This window comes from Haliotis asinina, chromosome 10 (genome assembly GCF_037392515.1).
Source record: "Haliotis asinina isolate JCU_RB_2024 chromosome 10, JCU_Hal_asi_v2, whole genome shotgun sequence".
In the NCBI taxonomy this organism is placed as follows: domain Eukaryota; kingdom Metazoa; phylum Mollusca; class Gastropoda; order Lepetellida; family Haliotidae; genus Haliotis; species Haliotis asinina.
Genome location: NC_090289.1, coordinates 15,138,566 through 15,162,376, shown reverse-complemented (window position 1 = coordinate 15,162,376; position 23,811 = coordinate 15,138,566). Strand labels below are relative to the sequence as shown.

The window sequence follows — 23,811 nt, the reverse complement described above, 5'->3', positions numbered from 1 at the left end:
GTAATTTACATGTATACGATTTTCATGTTAAAACAAATGACTAGAAATAAACACTAACAAATGTGTGATGCAAGAAGAGTGTCAAAATTAATGTTCTAAGCGATTTCTTGAACTTCCTTGAAAAAACCCGTCAAAATCAAAGATGGGACCCCATGCACTGCGTTGTGAACGTGCATATCATGCGTTGTGTTTAGTGGTGGTAATAGAGGGAAATGGTTGTTTTTTTAAGAGTATATTATCGAATCTCCCCCAAAAGTTAGATGTATTACTTTCTGGTCTATAAACTCTACATAGGATGAGTGTTTTTTGTGGAAGAAATAATTTAACCCAAATGGACTCATCAAATATGTTATCTAGATAGTAAACTCTATCAAAGCTTAGATTCCTAGAGATATACATCATTACACCATCCCTTTGTATCGTGGAAAGTTTCATTATTAACACTTATATCTAGATGTGTTTCTGAGAAACATAGGCACCCGTGAACGGCCACCTCCTCGTGGTGGGTGCTGGGTAACGCCAAGAGCCGTTCAAACCCCCGTGTGAACCCGGGTCAACTATGTCCATAGCACCCCATTGCTGGTCGCAAGGAGCGACCGAATTGGGCAACCTGTTTGCCGTGGGTTGCGTCCCGTGTCGGTGGAAGACGGTAGTCTGGTGGTTGAGGGCAGTAGGAACCTGAACCGTGTTCCTGCTGCTCAACACACCACTTCGGCCCTTATATTACTTCACCTAGACGGGTAGTAGAATCGAATGGTGACGCCAAGCCCTGTGTATGGACTGTGCATGTCATTACACAAATTTAATTTGAAAATGTTTTGCTTTTGGACTTGGCACATTTGTTTATATCAAATGTTCACGATTTTTCAATCTGATGTTTTGAACTTTGCCTAGAGTCTTATGCCCAGAAGGCGGTGGCTCATGGGCCAATCTGGTGGATTTGTTATTTATAACTCTTCTGCTGGAGTATATCATCCGAGTATCCTTGGTGCTGCAAGTTGGAGACCCACTTGTTATTAGCATTGTCCTTGTGATACTCCGTGGTGGGTGGGGAGCTCGGATGATGAACCGTACAGCACTAACCGTGGCTTACGAAACCCCTATCACCAAGAAAAAAACGTCCTCTTGACACAGATCGTGATATTAATGAACTAAGACCGTCCACATCTATTGGCCACGTTTCATAGTACTTAAGACCGTTGACAAGAAGCCCTTGAAGCTGAACCCTTTTGCCATTTGTAAAGGCATACAAGGCATAGCAGGAGATGTTAAAAACGTTAGAGGTTTGCGTTCAGGTTCTCTTCTTATTGAATGCAGTAAGAGACAACAGGCAACTAACCTCCTGTCAACTAAATCTTTTGTCGGCATTCCCGTATCAGTCTCTGCTCACCGAACACTTAACACCAGCAAAGGCATTGTGAGAGACCGAGACTGCCTTTTTACTGATATGCTGGACATTGATATTGCCTCAGAAATGAAGGAACAAGGTATGCTATATGTGAAACGTTTCACTACCCGAAAAAACAATGAGATCCAACAAACAAACACTTATTTGTTCTCTTTCTCTACTCCGCTTGCTCTTAAATCGATAAAGGCTGGTTACTGTCAACTCAAAGTGGAAACGTGTATTCCAAATCCATTGAGATGTTTCAAGTGCCAAAAGTATGGACATGGCGTAAATACTTGCACATTATCTGTTGTGTGTGCTCACTGTGGTGAGAAGACACACACAACAGAAGATTGTGATAGTAGTTACAAGAAATGTACTAACTGTTCAGGAGAACATTCTTCTTTTTCAAAACAGTGTCCAATATGGAAGCAGCAGATGGAGATAAACAAAATTAAATTCACCCAAAATATTAGTTTTTCTGAAGCAAAACAGCTTGGTCAGAGATCTGAATTAACAGAAACGTATGCTTCAAAAGCTAAGACATCATCTCAGGCGACGAATAAAGCAACCAGATCAACTTCAAGCTGTCAAACAGATTTGGCGTGGGTGAACACTGATTCCCCACAGACCTTTGCACCTGCAATATCTACACAAACTGCTGAGCCACTTCGTGGCACGTCTCAAAGTCAAACAGAGTCAGATCGTGATCATAATGCATCATCTCAGTCTAACACACGGTCTCAGTTGTTTTGTAACGTACAACAAATTACTGAAGGCAATAGTAAACCTAAGGCTGATTTTTCCCAAAAACAAAGTGGCAGAGCCCCGAAAGGGTCTGAAAATAAGATTAAAATTTACAACAAATATGGATCACTTGTGGACATGGACTTGTCCGAAAATGTCCATTCTAGGGCACACAGGTTGTTGACCACCACAAAAGTGCGGGGTAGGTCCCCAATAAATCCCCCGAAAAGATACTTTACTCCCACAACATCGTACAGTGGAATTGCAGAGGACTAAGGCATAATTAAAATGAGTTACAGTTACTGGTCCAGGATTGTACGCCTTCAGCATTCTGTCTGCAGGAGACTTATTTAAAGCAGACAGATCTTTTTGAGCTACGTCATTTCAATGCTTATAATTGTTTCTCACCTACGGGTGACAGAGCCACTGGAGGATCTTCAATCCTAGTCAAACAGAATGTTATCCATAGCCTAATTACACTCACTACTAATCTTGAAGCAGTTGCTGTCCACCTTACTTTACATGTTACGCTTACATTATGTTCTTTGTATGTCTCACCGTCTGCAGCTCTTCAGAAGACTGACCTTCAAGCCCTATACGATCAGCTCCCCAAACCGTGTTTTATTATGGGAGATTTGAATGGCCGTAACCCACTCTGGGGTGGTACAACTACTAATACTAAAGGTAAACTATTAGAAGAGTTCTGTTCAGATAACGATTTATGCTTATATAATGACGGTTCTAACACATATTTACACCCTGGTACAGGGACCTATTCTACTCTCGACTTGTCACTCACAAATTCAGAACTAAATAATGAATTTGAATGGTCAGTCCACGATGACCTCTGTGGAAGTGACCATTTTCCTACTATACTAAAATCTGTAACTCCGTCCGATGTTCCTTCATCATCAAGGCGGAATTTTAAAAAGGCTAACTGGGCTTTATATGAAACACTGCGTGCTGAAAAACTTAAACCGGAACGTTTTATTGACGTTCCTGATGCTATTAAATGCTTTTCTGATGAATTGAATTCCATATCTGATGAGTGTATACCAAAGTCCTCTGCAGTTCCACATATTCGAAAACCATGGTTCAGCGGTGAATGCAAACAAGCTAGGAAGGCAAGGAAAAAAGCAGAACATTATTTCCGTCGCCATCCTATGGTCCATATTTTAAATAAATTTAAAATTTTAAATGCTAACGCACGGCGCACATTTAAACAGAGCAAACGTCAATCTTGGCAAAATTATGTATCTAAAATAAATTCTCGGACACCCATGTTCAAGGTATGCAACATGATCCAGAAAATTAAAGGTAAAAGTACTAAATCTAGTGTCCATCATCTTAAACATTGAGATCAATTACTTACCGATAAATCAGATATTGCAAATAAACTGGGTGAAACCCTCCCTAAACGCTCTTCCTCTTCTAATTACTGTAAATCATGAAATTAATGCGTCATGAATTTAATGCGAATGCAAAGGTCTTGTCTAAAATGCGTCATGAAATTAATGCGAGCTCAGGAAGCGGTGTTGATCAGAAAATGCTACACCCTGATTCTTTGATGTTCATTTTCTTTTCATTTCTAATTACCACACACTAGTGACCTGGATTGAACTTGTTAAGCATTGAATGGAATGGAGCTGATGATGTTTTGATTACGCTGCCATGTTTGATCATGTGATTGCTTGCCACTACTTGTCTTACGACAACAATTATAAATGTAATCTGTCTTGAAAGACTTCTGTTGAACGGATTTGCTCAAATTAAATTGAGGTGACACGTTAACATATAAAAAACCTTGGTAATTGTGCAATGTCATAACGGCTGTGATGACGCCTCTACATGCCAAATGGATAGAGGTCGGGATTGCAAAGGTGAGCAAATATCGTGAAACGATCTTGTGTGACTGGAGAATGTCCGGTCTGGCTGATGTGCTTCAATGACTGAACAATTGACAGTGATTATTGTAACCAGTGATAACTTAATTGCGATACCTGTGATGAGGAAGTGACCTGTATTGACTGGTGTAGTGTGTAGTGTCAACACTTCTGCTTAGTGACAAAATTTGCCGATGAATAATTTCAATGGGTATTAAGTAGTGTCAATGTAACGAGTGCTCGATTGTCAATGAATGTTATACAAGATGTCTAAAGTGTTGTTTTATTCTGTATTGATTGTATTGAAGACAATAAGGACAAGAAAAGATTTCTGTTTTCTGACGTTTTTTCAAAAGTACACCCCAAGACTGAAATGCGTCATTTTAATAATGCGACACATGTACAGACGCATTTTTCGCATTAATAAAGTGCTCGCATTAATTTCATGATTTACAGTATGTTGCTCAAGTAGGTATCAATAAATTACATGAAATAAAACCGTACAGTGGTTACACCTACTTGGTTTGTCAGTCCAGATTTGAGGAGGTCGTCATGCGGACGGTGTCGCATTGGCCACACAAGATATACACATGAATATCTGCTTAAAGGATCCCCCTTTTTGTATCCCTTGTGATGAAAGAATCACGGTTAAGCATGTCTTGCTTGACTGTGTTGGGTATTCCATCACAAGGGATACATATTTCAAATCCCAATCTATGAAGGATCTTTTTAATAATGTCAGTTATCATTTAATTATTGCGTTTTTAAAAGAATTAGATTTATTAAGTGACTTGTAAATAATTACATATTTTATGATTGCTAGTTTAGATTAGTAACTGACATTGTTAGCGGCTGTACCCTCAAAGGGGTCTGACGTATTGTAAAATTATTGTCCTCCTGAGAGGGTACCTAAGTCCCGAAACATTCAAAGCAAATTTAAGCTTACCAGGATTTTTAAATGTAGTATTTTTGTTATTTTAATTTTGGCTAAGATTTCCTACAATCGTCAGCGACTGAAGGGATGGTGTAAATCCAACCAGGGTCCATGCAGGTAGCAAAGGCACTGTAAGTCCCCATGGTTCCTAGTGTGGTGATCTACCTTCAGCTGTTCAGCCATCTATAGCCTATTTTTATATTGTGTTGTCCTTTCTAGATAAAATGTTTTATATATAAGTACTAGTTTTACATGTTTATCTGTGATATTCTAGTTTTTTTACTGTCCATTGTCGACAGAATTTTAATATATGCATACATTTCATTTAAATGTTCTCGTCACGATATGGCTGAGATATTGTCGATGTGATATTAAATATTAACTCACTCTCTCTGAGAAACATAATTTGTCATATTCCGGTAAAAATGTTGAAAGATAAGATGGTTTGTTACGTATATTTCGTGCATTCCAGTGAAAAATTGACAAGTTGTTTTTCAATACAATAGGACCTGGGTGGGACTCTACGTCACTAGCAAGTTGAGTTAGCGAGTGAGTGAGTTAAAATTTAACGTATATTGCAGCCATGTAGTGACGAGAAATGTTGTAGATACACAACAAAGTCATCGACGGACTGAGTATCACAAAAAGAGCTAAAACTGTCTAGTACGTATTTTTAAAAACAGAATTTCTTTACAATACCATGTATAAACACCTGTCGTCAAAGGACAGTAAAACAACTAGAATATCACAGTTATAATTAAAACTAGTGTGAAGAGTTAAAACAAATACCACTATTTGGACAATACAATATAAAATACGGGCTATAGATCGCCAGCAACTGAAGGTAGATCACCATACTACAGGCCATGGGGACTTACAGTGCCTCTGCTACCTGCTTAGTCCCCAGCTGGATTTACACCATCCCTTCAGCCGCTGGCGATTGTGTGCAAGATTAGCCACAAATTAAAATGACCAAAATACTACAGCTGAAAACGTGGAAGATTAGATTTGATTTCAAATGTTTAGGACTTATGTATCCTCTCAGGATGACAACAATTTTAAGGTACTGCAACCTCCCTTGAGGATACCGCTACTAACAATCTGAGTGATTAATGCAAACTTCCAAGATTCAAGATTTTATTGCAGTATTATAGGCCTCCAGCCCAGAGTACATGTGATGCATACATAAGCATTTTTTCAAAAATACATATCCATCAATAAATAGTCAAGTCGAACATTATCAATAATATATACAATGATAGCGAGTGAAGTGCTCATAGTATATGGTTACGCCATCAAGTAATACAGATCAAACCATATTGGCAGTGCAGTATACAGTGATCATAGAAATTGTGATGATAGTGAATGAAGCGCCCATAAACTCCCTTTAAATAATTTTGTCTTTACACACTGCAATAAGCTTGTCTTTTCAGGTGACATTTCATAATATACAAAAATAAATGTTCACACACAGAGCTGTCTCTCATTACTTTCGCAAAATTTGTGAAGATTACCACTTATGCTAATGCTTGGCAAAAACGTATTTATTTATGTAAGTAACATAGAATTATAAGGTGAGCTTCATCCTCAACAACATTAAGCATTTTTTCCAAAAATACATATCCATCATTAAACATTCAAGTCAAACATTAACAATAATATATACAATGAAAGCGAGTGGAGTGCTCCTAGTATATGGTTATAGCATCAAGTAATACAGATCAAACCATATTGGCAGTACAGTTTACAGTGATCATTGAGATCTGATGATAGTAAATGAAGCGCTCATAAATTCCCTTTAAATAATTTTGTCTTTACACACTGAGATAGGCTTTTCTTTTCAGGAGACATTTCATGATGTACAAGGATAAATGTTCACACACAGAGCTATCTTTCATTACTTTTACAAATTTGTCAACATTGCAAAGGCTACTTGTGCTAATGCTTGGCAAAAACTGATTTCTCAAATTATTATACAAGTGACATGAAGTTATAAAGTGAACTTCGTCCTCAACGACCATGACATTCAGATTATCATAACAATATTTACAAACTCTCTCTTCTCTCGAAATTCCTCCCCATCGCCCTGTCTCAACTGCTAGTTTGTGATTACCACATCTAAATCTGCTAAGAGCAATGCAAACTTCCAAACGTATTAACAAATCAGTCAACAAATCTAATTATTTTAAAAAGGCAATAGTCTAATTAAATGTGAACATATACGGCTAAAAAGATCGACTTAAAATACTTATCCCTTTGGGTGCCAGCATGCTGAAATAACAATAGAATAATCAAGGTGATATTGACATTTGTAACTTGTTTTCATAACACACTCATGCCAATGCTCAAAGGCACTGACCGCCATATTGGATAGCGTTTACGAAAGCACCTTTCGCGAGTATTGAGACGCCAGTTATACTTATATTTCATATTCAGCGGCGACAAATGCATCACTGAATTCCTCACACATTGAAGATATTAGGGGTGGGAACGAATGCTGTGCTCGAAATACAACACCTGGGTTTTTTTCACATTTTTCCCATTTCCGTACACCCATTTGCATGGAAGGCGCATCGCAGCAAGAAATAGGAAATTCAAAACAGATACAATACAGGGATATGTTGTGTTTACACGAAACTGTCAACTTTCTGTGAAGGGTGACGCCATGACTGACGCAAAATCATCCGGAACGACAAGGGTAATGATAGGTATTTCTGGCTTCTTCTCTTTCTGACAATAAAAAGATAAAGCATATAACCATACACAGATAGTAAGACTCATTCGGATTACTTACATACAATATTTATGTATAAACGTCTCCTGAATCAAGGGAAGGGTCCTCGCTAGTCTAAGGAAACTTGGTGTCAGTACTATTCGTTACACTTCTCTACTGTAGAGTAGGATTGGGTACGAATAGTACTGACTGTAAATTTACTTGGACTGGGGTCCTCACACAACTCATGTCACCCGCCATGTTTGAAGAATTTGGTGAACGATAGTGATGTCAGACGTTAATAACGTCGTACATATTTGGCGACATCTTGGTGAAAGTTGGTAGAATAGTCACCATATCCCATCGGTTACACTTTCATTATCGTAATGTAATCGTTGATATATTTCCATGAAACTAAGTTTATTATCTACCTTTAGTTCAAAATCATATCATCATACGTGGGTGGAGGTGTACGTGTTCTATTCTTTGAAAGTGCTTCTTTGAATAATGCATAAGGAAGAAACTGACATATTTAGTGCATTGAACCATTCATAAATCTTTACACAAGTGTTAAAAAAAACGAAGGCATCATGTACTTGAACACAACTTGTATTCTAGTTCCTATGGCGTGCATAGTTACAGTTTCACATGTAACTCTTCTTCAAAACAATTCCCAATATGGAAGTCCAGTCCACGATACACCCAATCCTTTCTTTGCAGACTAGCATCATGAAAGCAGCGTTAGCCATGAACGCCATTTGCGAGTTAACCTCACTGTTAAAATGGTTAGGTGTGTTTAGTATAACGTAGCGTCACGTAAACAGCCTGTTTAAGTGAGTGAGTGATTGTGTTGAGTTTTACGCCGCACTCAGCAATATTACAGCTATATGGCGGCGGTCTGTAAATAATCGAATCTGGACCGGACAATCCAGTGATCAACAACATGAGCATCGATCTGCGCATTTGGGAACCGATGACATGTGTCAACCAAGTCAGCGAGCCTGACCACCCGATCCCGTTAGTCGCCTCTTACGACAAGCATAGTCGCCTTCTATGGCAAGCATGGGTTGCTGAAGGCCTATTCTACCCCGGGACCTTCACGGGTCACAGCCTGTTTAAAATTAACAGTGTTTTGAACAACAAGATGATCATCTGTTATTAGATAACAGTCGGTTAAATGTGTTTAACAGATGGTTAAAAGATAACCGAGTTTTATAACACCGGACACAGATTATTGACAAAAGTTCTCCTCCATCACACATATAATTGTATAGGAACCCAGTGATTTGTGATAGTGTTGAAGCAACTTATTAAAATGTACAACATACACTATCATACTCTGTGACATAAGTGTCATGGTAACGACAATTTGGTTCACTAGGTATTGTCTTAGTCTTTAATCTGCGATTAGAGTTTAAATATATTTTGACGTGAGCATGCATGTTAGGAGAAAATAAACTGCAAAACGAAAAGTATTGTGATCGAACTTACAGGCCTTTGAAAAAGCCAATTTCTAGCCACCTGCATGATAAATATCTGCTAATCTCTTTGAAGATTATGACCATATCATGAGCATGTGTTTATGAATCATGATCAAACATTGATGTTACCTGGCGTCCATGGCGCGTCATCAACACACGCAGACACACACGAATTGCACTGGACGCCCTAAATGTTAGTCTCTCTGTCCGTCTGTATGTATGTATGTATGTATGTATGTATGTATGTATGTATGTATGTATGTATGTATGTATGTATGTATGTATGTATGTATGTATGTATGTATGTATGTATGTATGTATGTATGTATGTATGTATGTATGTATGTATGTATGTATGTATGTATGTATTGTTGCGATAGTAACAAACTAACCGTTACAACCCATATACTAACCCACTACTAACCTGGATCGAGTCCACCCGTGACCATGTGTAAAAACCTTGGAGTCAACTTTGTATGCAGGCTCTTTCAGTGTTGTTACAACCCTCAGTGTACTGTTCACAACCCCATGTACTTAAAAGAACTCACGAATCCGTTGGTATATGACCAGATATGGTGGCACATGAACACGTACAAACATTTAGTTGCAGGTACAGCAACGTGCAGTAAACTTGGACAAAGAACTGTGACTATGTGTCACAGTGCACCCGGCTGTGAATGGGTACCTCGTAAGGATCGGAGAGCCGCAACAACTCGGTGAGTCTTGTGGCAGCAAAACATGAATACTCCCCAGGGAGTTGGGATTGACGTCCAATAATCGAGTCAAAAAATACCAGCTCCTTGAGCATGCATTAGTGTTTGGATATGTGTGCTATTTAAATAACTTATAACCAGGAAAAATAACAGGAGCCCCAGTCTGACGAGAGAGATCCTGAACTCGAGGAAATCTAGACTTGCTTCATTTAATAATTCAGCATTGCAGGGAGGGTTAGGCAGTAGGAAAATACTGTGGTTCAAGGACTGTGAGACAGGTTCACGATCTGTTATATTAAATCTACGGGAAAACTCAGAGTTTGAGTTACAGAGTAAACATGGCTAGCGAGACCAACATCTCTAGTAACATTAACATCTTAATTCGCAAGTGGTACATTTAACACTTTCACCCAATGACAGTAAAGCACATAGACAATAAGTAGCGGTACTTTGATAGATTAATAAGTACGCATTACATTCAATCATACTGGGATGCCAAAATGATTAGCATAATCATATAATGTATAGCAAATCAGACAGTAAGAAACAAAAATGAAAACTCACGAGCAACAGACATGCTGTCAGATAGTAAGCTTTCAATAAGAGGTGTATGAACAGTATATTCAGCTGGGTAACTAAAATATGAGAAAACGTGCTTGTAGGATAATGTCTGCATTCCTTATCTAAAAGACATCAAACAAAATATGTACCATTTTGCACATTTAGAGCAGTAATTTACACCGTGAATCAATAATACATTCTAGTCAACATTTTTGAAAAAATAGATCATGAAATTTGTGCCGCTAAGATCAGTCGGATAATTCATATAACTGTGAGCTAAAATTAGGGACCTTTCTGAGGTGTGTGTATACACATCTGTCTGTGTTTTATTGGAATAAGCAGTGTCTCCTCATATATAAGAAGTGCGTCTAAGGGCAGTTATTTAAACTGTAATGTTATTCCATTACAAAAAGTATAAACGATATTACCTACTGATCAGACAGGTTTATCAGTATCGCAACCACCCCACCACCACCCCACCCTAGAGATTTCTACCTGCGAAACATGGACCAATTTGCATCTGCCAGCATGTTCTTGCAATTTTTATTGGAAGCAGGACAAGAGCACGGAGAAAGGATGAAAAGAACAAGAAGTTGTTGGCTTTAACCTGAGAGGTGAATAGTTGTGGGGACATTATCATCAACTGAAAGAGTAGCTCCGCCTTTGACAATCACCGCACCCATGTTTGATGAACTTCTTGAACGCACCACCCCTTCAATAAGTAAGGTGTCTTCCTTGGTCCACCTCGGTGTTATGTTTGATCCACCATCCTGTTTGCCGTGGGTTGCATCCCACTTGTTTCAGCATTGTCAACATAATACTCTGTGGTGGCCGGGGAGCTAACCATGTCTCACGAAACACCCGTAAAAACACCAAACGTTCTAGCCTCTTGACACTGAACCTGATGACGATGACCATAGACAGCCCAAATCAATTGACTACTGGACACGTTTCTTAGTGATGGAGTCTCAGGATAACACGAGACTGAAGTTGAATCCTTTTGCAGTAAAAAAAAGGCACACGAGGCATAGCCGGTGATGCGAAAAAAACATTCAACTTTTGCGTTCAGTTTCAGTGCTCACTGAGTGCAGCAAAAGGCAACAGGCAACTAACCTGATGTCTACTGAAACGTCCGTTAGCATTCCGGTTTTAGTCTCTCATCACTGATCACTTAACACCAGCAACATAATCATCATAGACCGAGATGGATTGTTCACTGGCATGTCTCGATGTTGTTTCAGAAAAATTAAAGGGGTCAGTTACGTTAAGCGTTTTACAACACGTAAAACAAGGAAACCATTCAGACGAACATTTACCCGTTTTCTGCTGCCAGATCAGTAAAGGCAGGATATTGTAACACTACTGTTGACACCTACATACCAACTCCTCTGAGGTGTTTTAAATGTCAGGGGTGTTATGGTGTTAGTATAGCACATTGTATGTTGTACGTGCTAATGAACCTTTCGTTACTACAGTGAGCTCGAAAAATATCTCCTTCCCGTCTTCTTTCTTCTCCTCATTGGCAATTAGTGAGACCAAAAGCTGACCTAACATTAACCACATTGAAAAACTCAGAAACTATTGAACTGCAATATGAAACAGTAAAAAGTAAATATAATACATACAAATCTTTATTTACTGATGGGTCAATGGATGGTGGCGCAGTAGCTTGTGGTACTGTCACTGCATCGAGGACAATATCTTCACGCTTGCCAGATAACAGCTCAATTTTTAGAGCAGAAGCAAATGTCATATTTACCGCGTTAAAATATTCTTTTTTAAACAAACCTATAATGAAGTATATAATATTGTCATGATTCCTTTTCGTGCACTCGGATTATTAAATATCTTTCTTGTAAGAATTCGTCTCTATTAGAAATTATTGAAATACATAATGATCTTACTACGGGCTAATGCAACATCGTCTTTTTTTTGTTTACCCAGCCACGATGGCATTTCGAAAAATAAATCACCATCACACTTCCATGATAAGTCGCAGAATAACATGCAAAACATAATATTGCCACGACATGACCATACATAATGATCGACTTTGGGTGTAAATAGAAACATTCGGGGTCCATTTTTATGTAACTTCAAGTCTTGAGAAGGCAAAACAGGATGGCTGCCAGAATGACGGCCATTTTGATTTGGTTTCTATTCGTTTTTGTTCTTTTGTTTTTTGTTTGTTTTTGTTTTGGTTTTTTTTTGGTTTTTTGTTTTTAGTTGTTTGTTTTGTTTTGGTTTGGTTTTTGTTGTTTTTGTTGTTGCTTTTGTTTGTTGTTTGTTTTTTTTTCAAAAAAAGAAATTATCACTTCATTTAGCTATACACAAAAGTCAAAATGAACGTGATTAGATTGATAGTTGCTAAACTACCCACGATCAACTTTTAGGTCTTGTCGGGCAGGAAACCAGATGTGACGAAAATGCACGCAGACCTTACATAATGGCCTGTTAAAAAACTGATATCACAAAACCTTTCAAGACATTATGCTACCACAATCAGCTGCCTCCTCCTGGACTAGTGGCAGAATTATACCTATATTGTCCCTCGTAGATTTGGATCATCTCTAGTCATTTACAACTAAATGCTACAGTCAATGACTTTTTTTAACCACTCACGGTTGGTTCAAGCCGAGTTTTACGGATTCTATTAATTAAACATATTCATCAGTTTTACCACGTATTAACTGCATTACCTGTGGCCAGTGAGTGATATCCGAGAAGACAAAATCAGCAGCAGGTATTAGATTGGTGACATTCAGTCCCCCAGGGGTGAGCGTGACATAGTTCAGTTCACACCTACCGGTGTTGGTGTTAAAGTTGAAAGACTTGCACATATGAGTAGTCAAACAAGTACGCGCACACGCAACCAAGCCCTCCGCCGTTACATGGACGATGTCCTTCCCAGGGAGTTTCAAATCATGATGAAGGAAAGAAAAGTTACTGTCTTTTGTACACATATTTGTTGGAGAGTATAATCCGAATAAATGTAAAAACACCACGAATGCAAGGCAAAACATGACCATTGCAGGGAACACAATAACACACTGTCGATGTGATGAAGGTGACTATATTGATGTAACCACACATACTGATTATTGATCTTTTGTACCTTCTCTCAACAGCCTTCGCCATGCACTGTCTACTTATATTGATTGCTTTGTGTTTATGTCTTTGATCGGTCTAAGACATGCACTATAACGTCGTTTTATTTACAGATAACAATTGGGCTCAAGACAATGAAAACATGTGATGTTCGCTTTTCATCCAATGCAAAAGGGACGTTCAGTACTTATATTATTCAGTAATGTGTATTACTTTCGCATCCACACTACACACTCCAAGGAGACGACGCCCGACATTGATGCCCATGGTCAGCCATGTACAAATGTAAGGAAGACGTCCCTTGGAGTCATGCTTTATTGCACCAGGCGTGTTCAATTTGGTGGTACAATCTCATCATCTGAACCATACAGTTTGTGCTGCAATGATACCTGAAAGGTCACTGTTATAGCTTCCATTAAGAATTGCCAGGACACACTTAAAAATTTAATTTATAAATTCATGAGTGTGTGATAAACAGAGTGAAAGCCAAACTGAATGAACGTCAAGCTCAACTCAAGGTGGATTTCAACACATTGTGTGGGACTGCATGTGTTCCCTGAATCATGGACGAAGATATTTCATCAAAAGAATGTTTAGTTATATGTGCGTACATAAGCTAATATTTCTCTATTGGAGGTCGGGAGCAAATGTATAGCCAGTAAATGATCGATGTAAGTTACTTAGAACCGAAGGAAGTCATGAGTGTCCATGTGTTCAGTAGTTGTTGAAGTAAATTCATTCATCAGCGCTGAATTACAATGGCACTGTCAGCAATTTACGTGTTGTTTTTATTTTAGCTGGGAAGACTTTTAGGAAGATATTTAATGATTGTGTAACATACCAATGATGATTGTAATCATAACAAAACACCTTTCATGATATAATGTACCCCAAGATTAAAGTTGTGAGAAATCATGATTGAGAGTTCTGAATATTTTATGATGATGAATGTCCAAGTTCTCGAAGGAAAGTGGAACTGGACAGGGATTGATCTCGTCATTTAGCACATCTTCCATCTCTCGTTTCAAAAAGTTTTGATAGGGCTTATCATTTGATATGGGTACAATGGAATGAACCAGGACCATCGCGGAATGATGTATCATGGTAAAAGGGTTGCCAAGAGTCTTAGGTTCGTCAGCGTCTTAGTGTAAGGAACTGCCTTTCTGGAGTTGACATTTCAGTCGACAGTGCTTGAATGCCCGGTGTAGGAGGCTTTGCTTTTGGTTGTATAAACACGAAATGTAAATGATTATCGATTGCATTATGTTTCAAAGACGGTTCTTTCTTCATGTATTGGAGTAAGTGAGTGAGTGAGTGAGTGAGTTAACATTTAACGTCACATCGGCAATATTTCAGCCAAATCGTGACGAGAACCATTAATGTCATTCGTAATAGAGAATGGTGAAAAATCTGTCAAAGAAGGACAGTAAACAACAAGACTATCACAGGCAAATATTTAAAACTAGTAATGAAATCTAAAACATTCAACTATAGAGGACGATACAATATAAAAACAGGCTATAGACCGCCGACAACTGAAGGTAGATCACCATACCAGGGTCCATGGGGTCTTACACTGCCTTTGCTACCTGCATGGACCCTAGTTGGATTTACATCGTCCCTTCAGCCGCTTAGCCAAATGTTTAGCCAAATTTTAAAAGAACAAATATACTACGTTGAAAATCGGGTAAGCAGAAATTAAACTGTTAAAGTTTTGGGACTTACGTACCCTCTCAGGAGGACAATAATTTTACGATACTTTTACCCCCTTTGAGGATACAGCCACTAACAATACCAGATGCTAATTTACATTACCAATCATTGCAATATATCTATCTACAACATTTATTAATCAAAATTCAATCATGAAATCAATTTCTTTAAGAAAACAAATAAGTAAATGAGAACTAACACTGTTAAAAAGATCCTTTATGGTTTTGACATTGAAATATTTATCCTTTGTGATGGAGAATTCAACACAGTCAAGTAGGATATGCTTGACTATGACTCTCTCATCACAAGGGATACAAACCGGAGGATCCTCACCTTTTAACAGGTGTGCATGAGTATATCTGGTATGGCCAATACGACATCGTCTTAAAATAACCTCTTCAAATCTGGACTGACAACCCAAGTAGGTGTTACCAATATACGGTTTTATTTCATGTAATTTATTTATACCTACTTGGGTGTCCCACCTCACGGATATAAGATCTAATACTAGCTTTGTAGTCAGAATAAGGAATAAGAAGTGGTGTCACAGATTTGTTGAGTGCTGCCTTGGCGGCACGATCGGCCATTGTGTTCCCAGAAATTCCTACATGGCTGGGTAACTAACAAAAGACGATGTCGTATTGGCCAGTAGCAAGATCATTATACAATTCAATTATTCCTATTAAGAGTGGATGTTTGCAAGAAATGTTTTTAATCGCCTGAAGACAAGAAAGGGAGTCTAAATAGAGTATATATTGTTTATGTTTGGGGTGTCTTTCAATATATTTTAGAGCGGTTAATATAGCGTTTGCTTCTGCTGTGAAAATAGAGCTGTCAGCCGGTAATCTGGAAGAGATTGTCTTGGACCCAGTGACTGTGGCACAAGCCACAGCCCCACCATCCTTGGATCCATCTGTGAATAAGGATTTATAGGTATTGTATTTACTTTTTAATTGATGGTATTCTTGTTTATATTGTGACTCATTAGTTTCTGATTTTTTAAATGTTGTCAGGGTAAGGTCTACTTGTGGCCGCACTAGTTGCCAAGGAGGAGAAGAAAGTAAACGAGAAGGAGCTATATTTTCTAGCTGAATGCCAGCAGCAGAAAGCAAAGGTTTCACTCTAATACCAAGAGGCGCAACAAGAGAAGACTTCCTGCTATACAAATCCTCATACAAGAGATTAAATACACAGTTATATGCACAGAGGCTCTCGACAGGTGATGTTCGAAAGGAGCCAAGGCAAAGTCTGAGAGCTTAGTGGTAAACAGAATGTAAAAGTTTTAGGTTGCTTTTGCAGGCTCCACCATATACAACTGAACCGTAATCAAGTTTCGAACGGATCAAAGATCGATAAAGTTGTAGGAGGGTAGCTTGATCCCCTCCCCACTTACAATTTGAAACGACTTTCAACAAGTCAAGTGCCTTTAGGCATTTAGTTTTAAGGGGTTTGACATGTGGCAGAAACGTTAAATGTGAGTCAAACATTAATCCCAAGAACTTGGCCTCATTGACAACTTTGATGGGAGATCCATTTAGAAACAGTTCAGGATCTTTATGCGGTTTATATTTTCTACACAAATGTATACAATTAGTCTTGGATTTAGAAAACTTAAACCCGTTGTCAAGACACCATTTATCAATTTTATTTAAGCACAATTGTAGTTGCCGTTCAATAGTACGCATGTGTTTTCCACGACAAGAAATATTAAAATCATCCACAAAAAGAGATCCATTAATTGAATCGCTTAAAACCTTTGACAAACTATTGATCTTAAAACTAAACAATGTGACAGACAAAATACTGCCTTGTGAGACAACCTGATCCTGACTGTAATGCTCGGACTTGAAATTATCTATCTTCTAAAAATTGTGATATGAAAAGGGGTAAACGACCCCTTAAACCAAAAACATGGACATCTTTCAAAATGCCATACTTCCATGTAGTATCATATGCTTTTTCAAGATCGAAAAATATTGATACAGTATGTTGTTTATTTAGCATGGAATGTTTGATGAAAGACTCTAAGCATACCAAATGATCGATCGCACTACGATTTCTCCGGAAACCACACTGAATGTCAGTGATGAGGTTGTAGGTTTCCAGGTACCATACTAGACGATTATTAACCATACGTTCCATTCTCTTGCAAACACAGCTAGTTAAAGAAATTGGTCTGTAATTAGATGGATCGATATGATCCCGGTCAGGTTTAGGAATAGGAATGATTATGGCATTGCGCCATGATGGTGGGAAATTACCAGATGTCCAGATACTGTCAAAGATCTCCAATAATGTTTCTAAAAACGATTCAGGGAGATGCTTAAGGAGCTGATAATGAATATTATCGGGTATATCATCGTATCCCAACTGCCTAGATTGACTCTTATGTCGTTGATTGCTAGAGTGACTGGTCCAGACATTATTATTTACCGTATAGCTGGAATCTTGCTGAGTGCAGCGTAAAACTCACTTATTCTCTTAACATTATTACAAGTTCACATCTCTTGGCAAAATGTTGTTTTTTTTATTATTTTTAAGCAGGAAGATAAAGGCCTGTAATATTTTCACACAATATGTATTCCTATCTTTGAAAATGTCCCCATAGTCTCTAGAATGGTTCTTTACCTCCAGCTGTTGGCAACATATAGCCTGTTAATGTATTTTATTGTCTTCTGTAATTATGCTGTTTTAGAGTCACATGCTAGTGACCATGGCCTTTCATTTTTTAAATACCGTTATGTATTCTAGAATTATTACTTGTTTTAGTCACGATATGGCTGAAGTATTGCTGATGTGGCTTCAAATTGTACTTATTCACTCCCTCTTTGAAAGAAATTTCAATTCCTTTTTGCAATGAAAAAAGGTATGTATGGTTTGTGTTGTCTCGTTTATACCACTGAAATATTGTCAATGTATAATTTAGTCATGCTTGTTTTCATCGTCTCTGCACCTTAACTCACACATAAATGGAGTTTTCTGATTGGCTGAGCGTTCTCTTACTATTTTCAATGTACCCCGCTTACAAGCTAAGTAGTATAGGGAATGATAGTCCGAAAACACTTTTCAAAAACCCCTCTAAAAAGCCTCATTTACTAAATGAGGCTTTGGTGGGACCATTAGCTCTTGCTATTATTGCCCCTACTACAAAGCTACGCCATCACGTTTACCGTGACTTGGCAGGCGGTAACACTGTGTCGTACGGTACGATCAATAATTCTTCTCTTACAAATCCCCTACCCGGCCCACCCCTCAAGTAGTACATATCCACTTTATCTATGTTGTAAGTTTTGACTGACCATATAGGATCGGTGGCTCGCTTACGGCTATGTTATGTTTATATCAATGAAACAGTTTAACGTGAACCGCCTACGATCTCTTTGGTGTTCATAATAAAGGCTTGCTGGGCTTTTTGTATCCCCTGTTCTATGTACTTTTTTTTCTCGTCCTCGCTGATAGCAGACTTACGAGACTTGGACCGAATATCTTGTTTCATTCCGTTATATTTTTTGAGTTCAGAGAGGATTGAACGAAACTCCTCTTCTGAGATCTTACTGTCAGAGAGTGCCGTGGAAATTCGCTCACTCACTGTGTTGAGTTTTGCTTCGGCCAGAACCCTGATCTCGTCGTGTTTCAATACCTTACGATTAAGTCTGCGTGATACTAACTTAAGCGCCAACCCTACCAACCCTGTCACCCCAGCCGTTATTTCAATACCTAGCACTATAGGTGCAGCCACGATGGTGGTTAACAACCCAACGCCTGCCGCCCCTAGTCCCATGCTGGTTGCCATAAGGGTAGTGTCAGCCCCATCCACGATATTGAAAGCTCTATTGTACTTTTTACATAGTGCTTTCCGCGTGTCACGGTCTTGTTCTAGTTGACGTTTTACATCACATAACTGCCTCAAGCGGAACCCATCTACGGTTTCTAACGTCTTAGCTACTTCCTCTACGACTGGGTACAGACCCATCCTATAATATATATTTTGAAAGATATTTTAATTGGGGTTCAGTTAAAAATCTATCAATGTATTTGAAGCCTATAAGTTCTAGATTAGTAGTCAGGGCAATAGGTGAGAGGCTAATAAAATATCCTATTCTAATAAAAACCCCACTGGGGCTTATTAAGTGGTTTATAGGACCCGTGGTATCCTGTTGTATAACAATACGACAATATTGGTGTCTGTAAGACCAGCGTATTGACACCCCGGGTAAAATTTGGTGTACTATTGGGGGGTCTCCATCGAATGAATCTGTAAAGAAGACTTCTATGATGAGTGTTAAAGGGGGGGTTATTATTTCAGGATTACTAAATGTTAATTTATTTTCGAAGAAAGTTGATAATAACCTTTTTTTGTTGTAATCAGTAGATTGTCTGAGTGCTAATCCCCTCTCCGAAATGAAATCCCCGGCCCAGATACCGTTGTTCCTAATCTTAGTGATCCAATTATTTTCGTCTATTGTGATATAAGGTGAGGTGAGTGTTAAGTTGATCAGCCATTTAGGTTTTTTAAAATCTGGTAACGGCACCCGTCTGTACACGTTGTCTTTGAAGTGTAGGATGTATAATTCATCTTCCTCACCAGGCTGATCGAATCCCTCTGTATCTCCCAGGTCGTTAAGTGTAGTATTGGGATGATGACTGGTCATTATTATACTATTATGATATAATTTCCAACTGGTTTTCTGATAATAATTCAGGGGTTAACTTAATACCCATGAAGTGTATGTTGTCAGGCAGGAAGATATTGATTAGTGATATCTTGTTTTCTACGATCACGTTGACCCCCTGCAGACTGGTCTTGGAGTCGACACCCACCCGCACGTAAACGTTGCAAACTTGATACTGGTGTCGTTTCACCCACCCGAGTTTGATCCCCTTCACGATCTCGACATCATTCACTGATGGTTCCCCTAGGTAGACTTTGATGAACAGTGTTGAGTTTGCTGGTAGACTCTCTAGTATCTTGACCACGCCTTCGAATTCAGACACCAACTGCAATTTCACGTTTTGTATGGCCGGTTTACTCGATAGCATGTGGGCTGCTATAGTGTTGACTGGGCTGACGACTATGCTACGTCTCTGAGTTGGGACGTAAGCCACGAGCAGGGTTCCATTGTTCACGACTTTGTTTAGGTGGTTGTCTTTGTTATCCGTGAACACGTAAGGGGAGACGAGTCTAATATTGAGAAACCATTTGTTATCGGGTAACAACACCCACTTGTCATCTTCGGTGAAGACGAGCATATATGGCTTGTTTTTGACGACGGTAGTGCTCTCAACATCGTCTAAATCGAACAGTTTACCTCCGAATGATGGGTATATTCTCCAGTTGTCATCACCGGTGTTGACGAGGGCGTACTTAGTGTTGGCTGTTGCTCCTGTGGTATCTATCATATCACTTAGGGCTCCACCGGAGGAGACTTCAACGCGTTTGTAAATGTTGTTTTTCAGTTGCAAGGCGTACGTTTTACCATCTACTCCGGGAGCGTCGAAACCACGCGTGTCTCCGAGGTCGGAGATCCCGATATTGACGCATTTTTTCACTCCGGGTCCTTGTGCGCTGGTCATGTTACATGAAGTGTTAAGCTGAGGTATCCTATATTTACAGGATTATGATTTATATCTAACACCGATATTGTCAGCTCAGGTATGTTGCCCTGGGTTAATCTCTTATACTGCCGTGGTGAAAACGACTCGGTTCTACCGTCGTTGAATTTCTCAGTTTTCACCGGCACTGCTCTCAGTATAGTGGAAGGGTGGCCTCCTTGAATGTTGTACGTTGTGCTCACCTGACCTAGATGAATGTACAGCTCTCGGTACGGTACTAGGTCGGGTAACTTCGTGCCTGTGACGGTTGTTGTTGGTTTTATCTCGTCAGGAGACATACCGAGTATCCTCGCTAATGGTCGGCCTAGCCTCAATGAGGTTCTTCCGTTGTTGATTAACACCACTGTACCGTTTGAGTCGTTCATCTTGAGTTCGGCTCCCAGGGGTTTGAAGACCTCGTCGTTTAGAGAGCACACGCTGTAGTAGCCGTCAGTTATTTGACTGCGAGTTCCACTGACGAACAGCTTATTGTTGCTGATATTAATGTTAGTCCATTGCGGTAGGTAGGTGATATCGCAGAGTGCGACTTCGAGTTGACCTGACGTGTTATCGATCGCGTGCGTCAGCTGAACGGCCTCACCGCTCGTTATTCCTGGAAGTGTTATGTACATATTATAATATATGAATTATAAATTATAATATGGATTTAGCACACTTGAAAATCGTGGTGAATGCAGATGGTACGGGGTTTAAAACAACCTTTATTGATATCTTTGAAAAGTATGTCGTGTCCGTTAATAACGCGCAGGCGGTGGTAAACTGGAATCAAAACCCAATGCAGTTTTGGCAGAACCAACTAAACTTTGCTGTGTGGTGTGCGACGACAGGGTCGGGTGTGAAACCAGACTACGGTATAGACGAACTGAGTAAGGCGGTTATTTTGTTTCATATTTATTATCAAACGAGACGAATATTGAAGGAAATAAGTGCTCCTCTTCCCCAAGATAAAGCGTGGAGTATGACGAATAACCCCTATGATAGACGCGCTTATGAACGTGTTTGTGGGGAGTTTGAGATTCCAACGAATAAAGACTTTCGCCTTCCTGGTGTGAACCATGGTCTCGGTATAGTTCTCGTGTACTTCTACAGGTCCGGAAAATATTATGCCGGTTCTAAAGATGGTTCATACAACCCAAACCGGCATACATTTACAGGCCCCACAACGAATGAAAAGATCCATGTCAGCTGTATAAAGCAAACCAGTCCTGATGCAGCCACAGCCTGGACTAAAATGATCTCAAAAACATCGAAAGGATTCACTCGTGCTGGTACAATACGCTTGAACGGCTCGATTCGAACGTACGTGTGGGCGCTGTTGGGTGCGCAGTCGATGACGCGTTCTAACATCCTCGGTAAGCGAACTGCTTACGACGCTCAGACACAATTCGTTTCCAACGTTGAGGATGCTATCAATTCTCCAGTTGATCTCCCGAGGGCCATCGACCGTTACCAAAACGTGTTAGAATACGCCAGATCGAAAGTCAATTACGTGTTCGGTGTGGGGTTGTACATGGCTCCGAGTGATATGCAACTGAGAATAAAAAAAGTGGTGGGTTATAACAACAAAATAGTCATAGCCACGGCGGACCAAAAGTTGGGTATCAACCCCGATATTAACACCCCACATATCCCACACATCCAACCACGTGAAAAGGGTATAGTGGCGCCACCACCGGAGCCTAAAGTTCAACCAACACCACAGGAGGTGGCCCCGGGGGGTGTGGGGGTTTCCACCACCTATCAGCAGCATATTGATAATAAAACAGCCTTAGTGGTTGGTGGGGTAACTTTGGGACTTATTTGGTTAAAGATTTCTTAGCCGCTACGTACACCAGACCCGCCACAGCGACGATGGCTGCCCACAGGTTTTGACTGAGCCACATGGCAGTTTTAGACAGAGCGCTCAACAACCACGAGACGATGCTACCCAGGATGCCGGGAAGGGCTTCGGCGGCTTTACCAGCCAGTTTAGCTAGGCCTTCCCCGAGTTTTTTGATCCAGTCTTTAACACCACCACCACCACCGCCTGGAGTTCCACCGCCGGCACTTGGGGGTGTGGGGGCACCCCCCACCAGTGACACCACCAGGGTTGATATGATTAAACCCAATGCAGTCAGAATGCTGGCGATGGTGATCCCTTGCTCCCGGAATAATATCCGAATCCTGTTGGCTAAAGTTGTATCTTCGTTCAGTATTCTATCGATTGTTTCCCGAATGCGACTGATCTGGGATCGAAGATGTTCACGATTCGAGGAAGCGGCTTCCAATCGTGTACGTCTCTCGTCTTCTAAATCGCGTAGTCGTTCATTGATACGATTCTTCATATCATCGTCGTCAGTTTCGGTGAGTTTGGTTTTTTCCCTAGCGATGTGCTCGTCGATTTCGTTCAGTTTCCCCATGTTGTTCACGAGTTCTCCACGCACGCGTTTCACGGCTTCGTCTAAGCCGTACAGTTCCCTTACCGGAAAGTCAAACCCCGGTAACGGTTTGTCCCAGTAGGTGCTCAACAGTTTTTCTATGCTGTCCGAGGCTTCTGTAGCACGCTCTGGCGTCATTTCATCTATAGTGGTGAGGTGGGATCTGGTAGCTTGCAGATCTTCTTTAACGGTCTTAGGTATTGCACCACCGTAATCACGCATGTTTAGATGTTCAATGATAAATTTAGCACCACCATTGCGGCTGGCTAGAGTTGACAAGGCCAGTGGTTTTTTAGTGATCTTGTTAAAGAGGTCAACCCCTGGGGCAGACTTAAGACGTAGAACACCCTTTGTATCAACAAAAAAATTCTTATGGTATATACCCTGGGGTTCAACGTAGTTTTTATCGCTTTTTAAACTTTCGTAATAATCATTTACCGTTGTTTCTAAAAGTTGTTGGCTCAATGGCAAACTAGTAAATGAGGTCTCCTGCTCATCAGATGCCTGGGCACTAGCGCCCCGCATATCATCCATAGGTATG

The 23,811-nt window shown here is 39.8% G+C and overlaps 1 protein-coding gene across 1 annotated transcript in view; it reads right to left on the bottom strand.

Annotated features, from left to right (window-relative positions):
- The window catches only part of LOC137297938 (A disintegrin and metalloproteinase with thrombospondin motifs 9-like), a 31,740-nt gene extending 18,292 nt beyond the window's left edge, over window positions 1-13,448 (bottom strand). The window contains exon 1 of the mRNA XM_067829929.1: window positions 13,119-13,448. Within this exon, the coding sequence (XP_067686030.1) occupies window positions 13,119-13,448 (330 nt within the window). The remainder of the gene's footprint in view (window positions 1-13,118) is intronic.
- Between the last annotated feature and the right edge of the window lie 10,363 nt (window positions 13,449-23,811).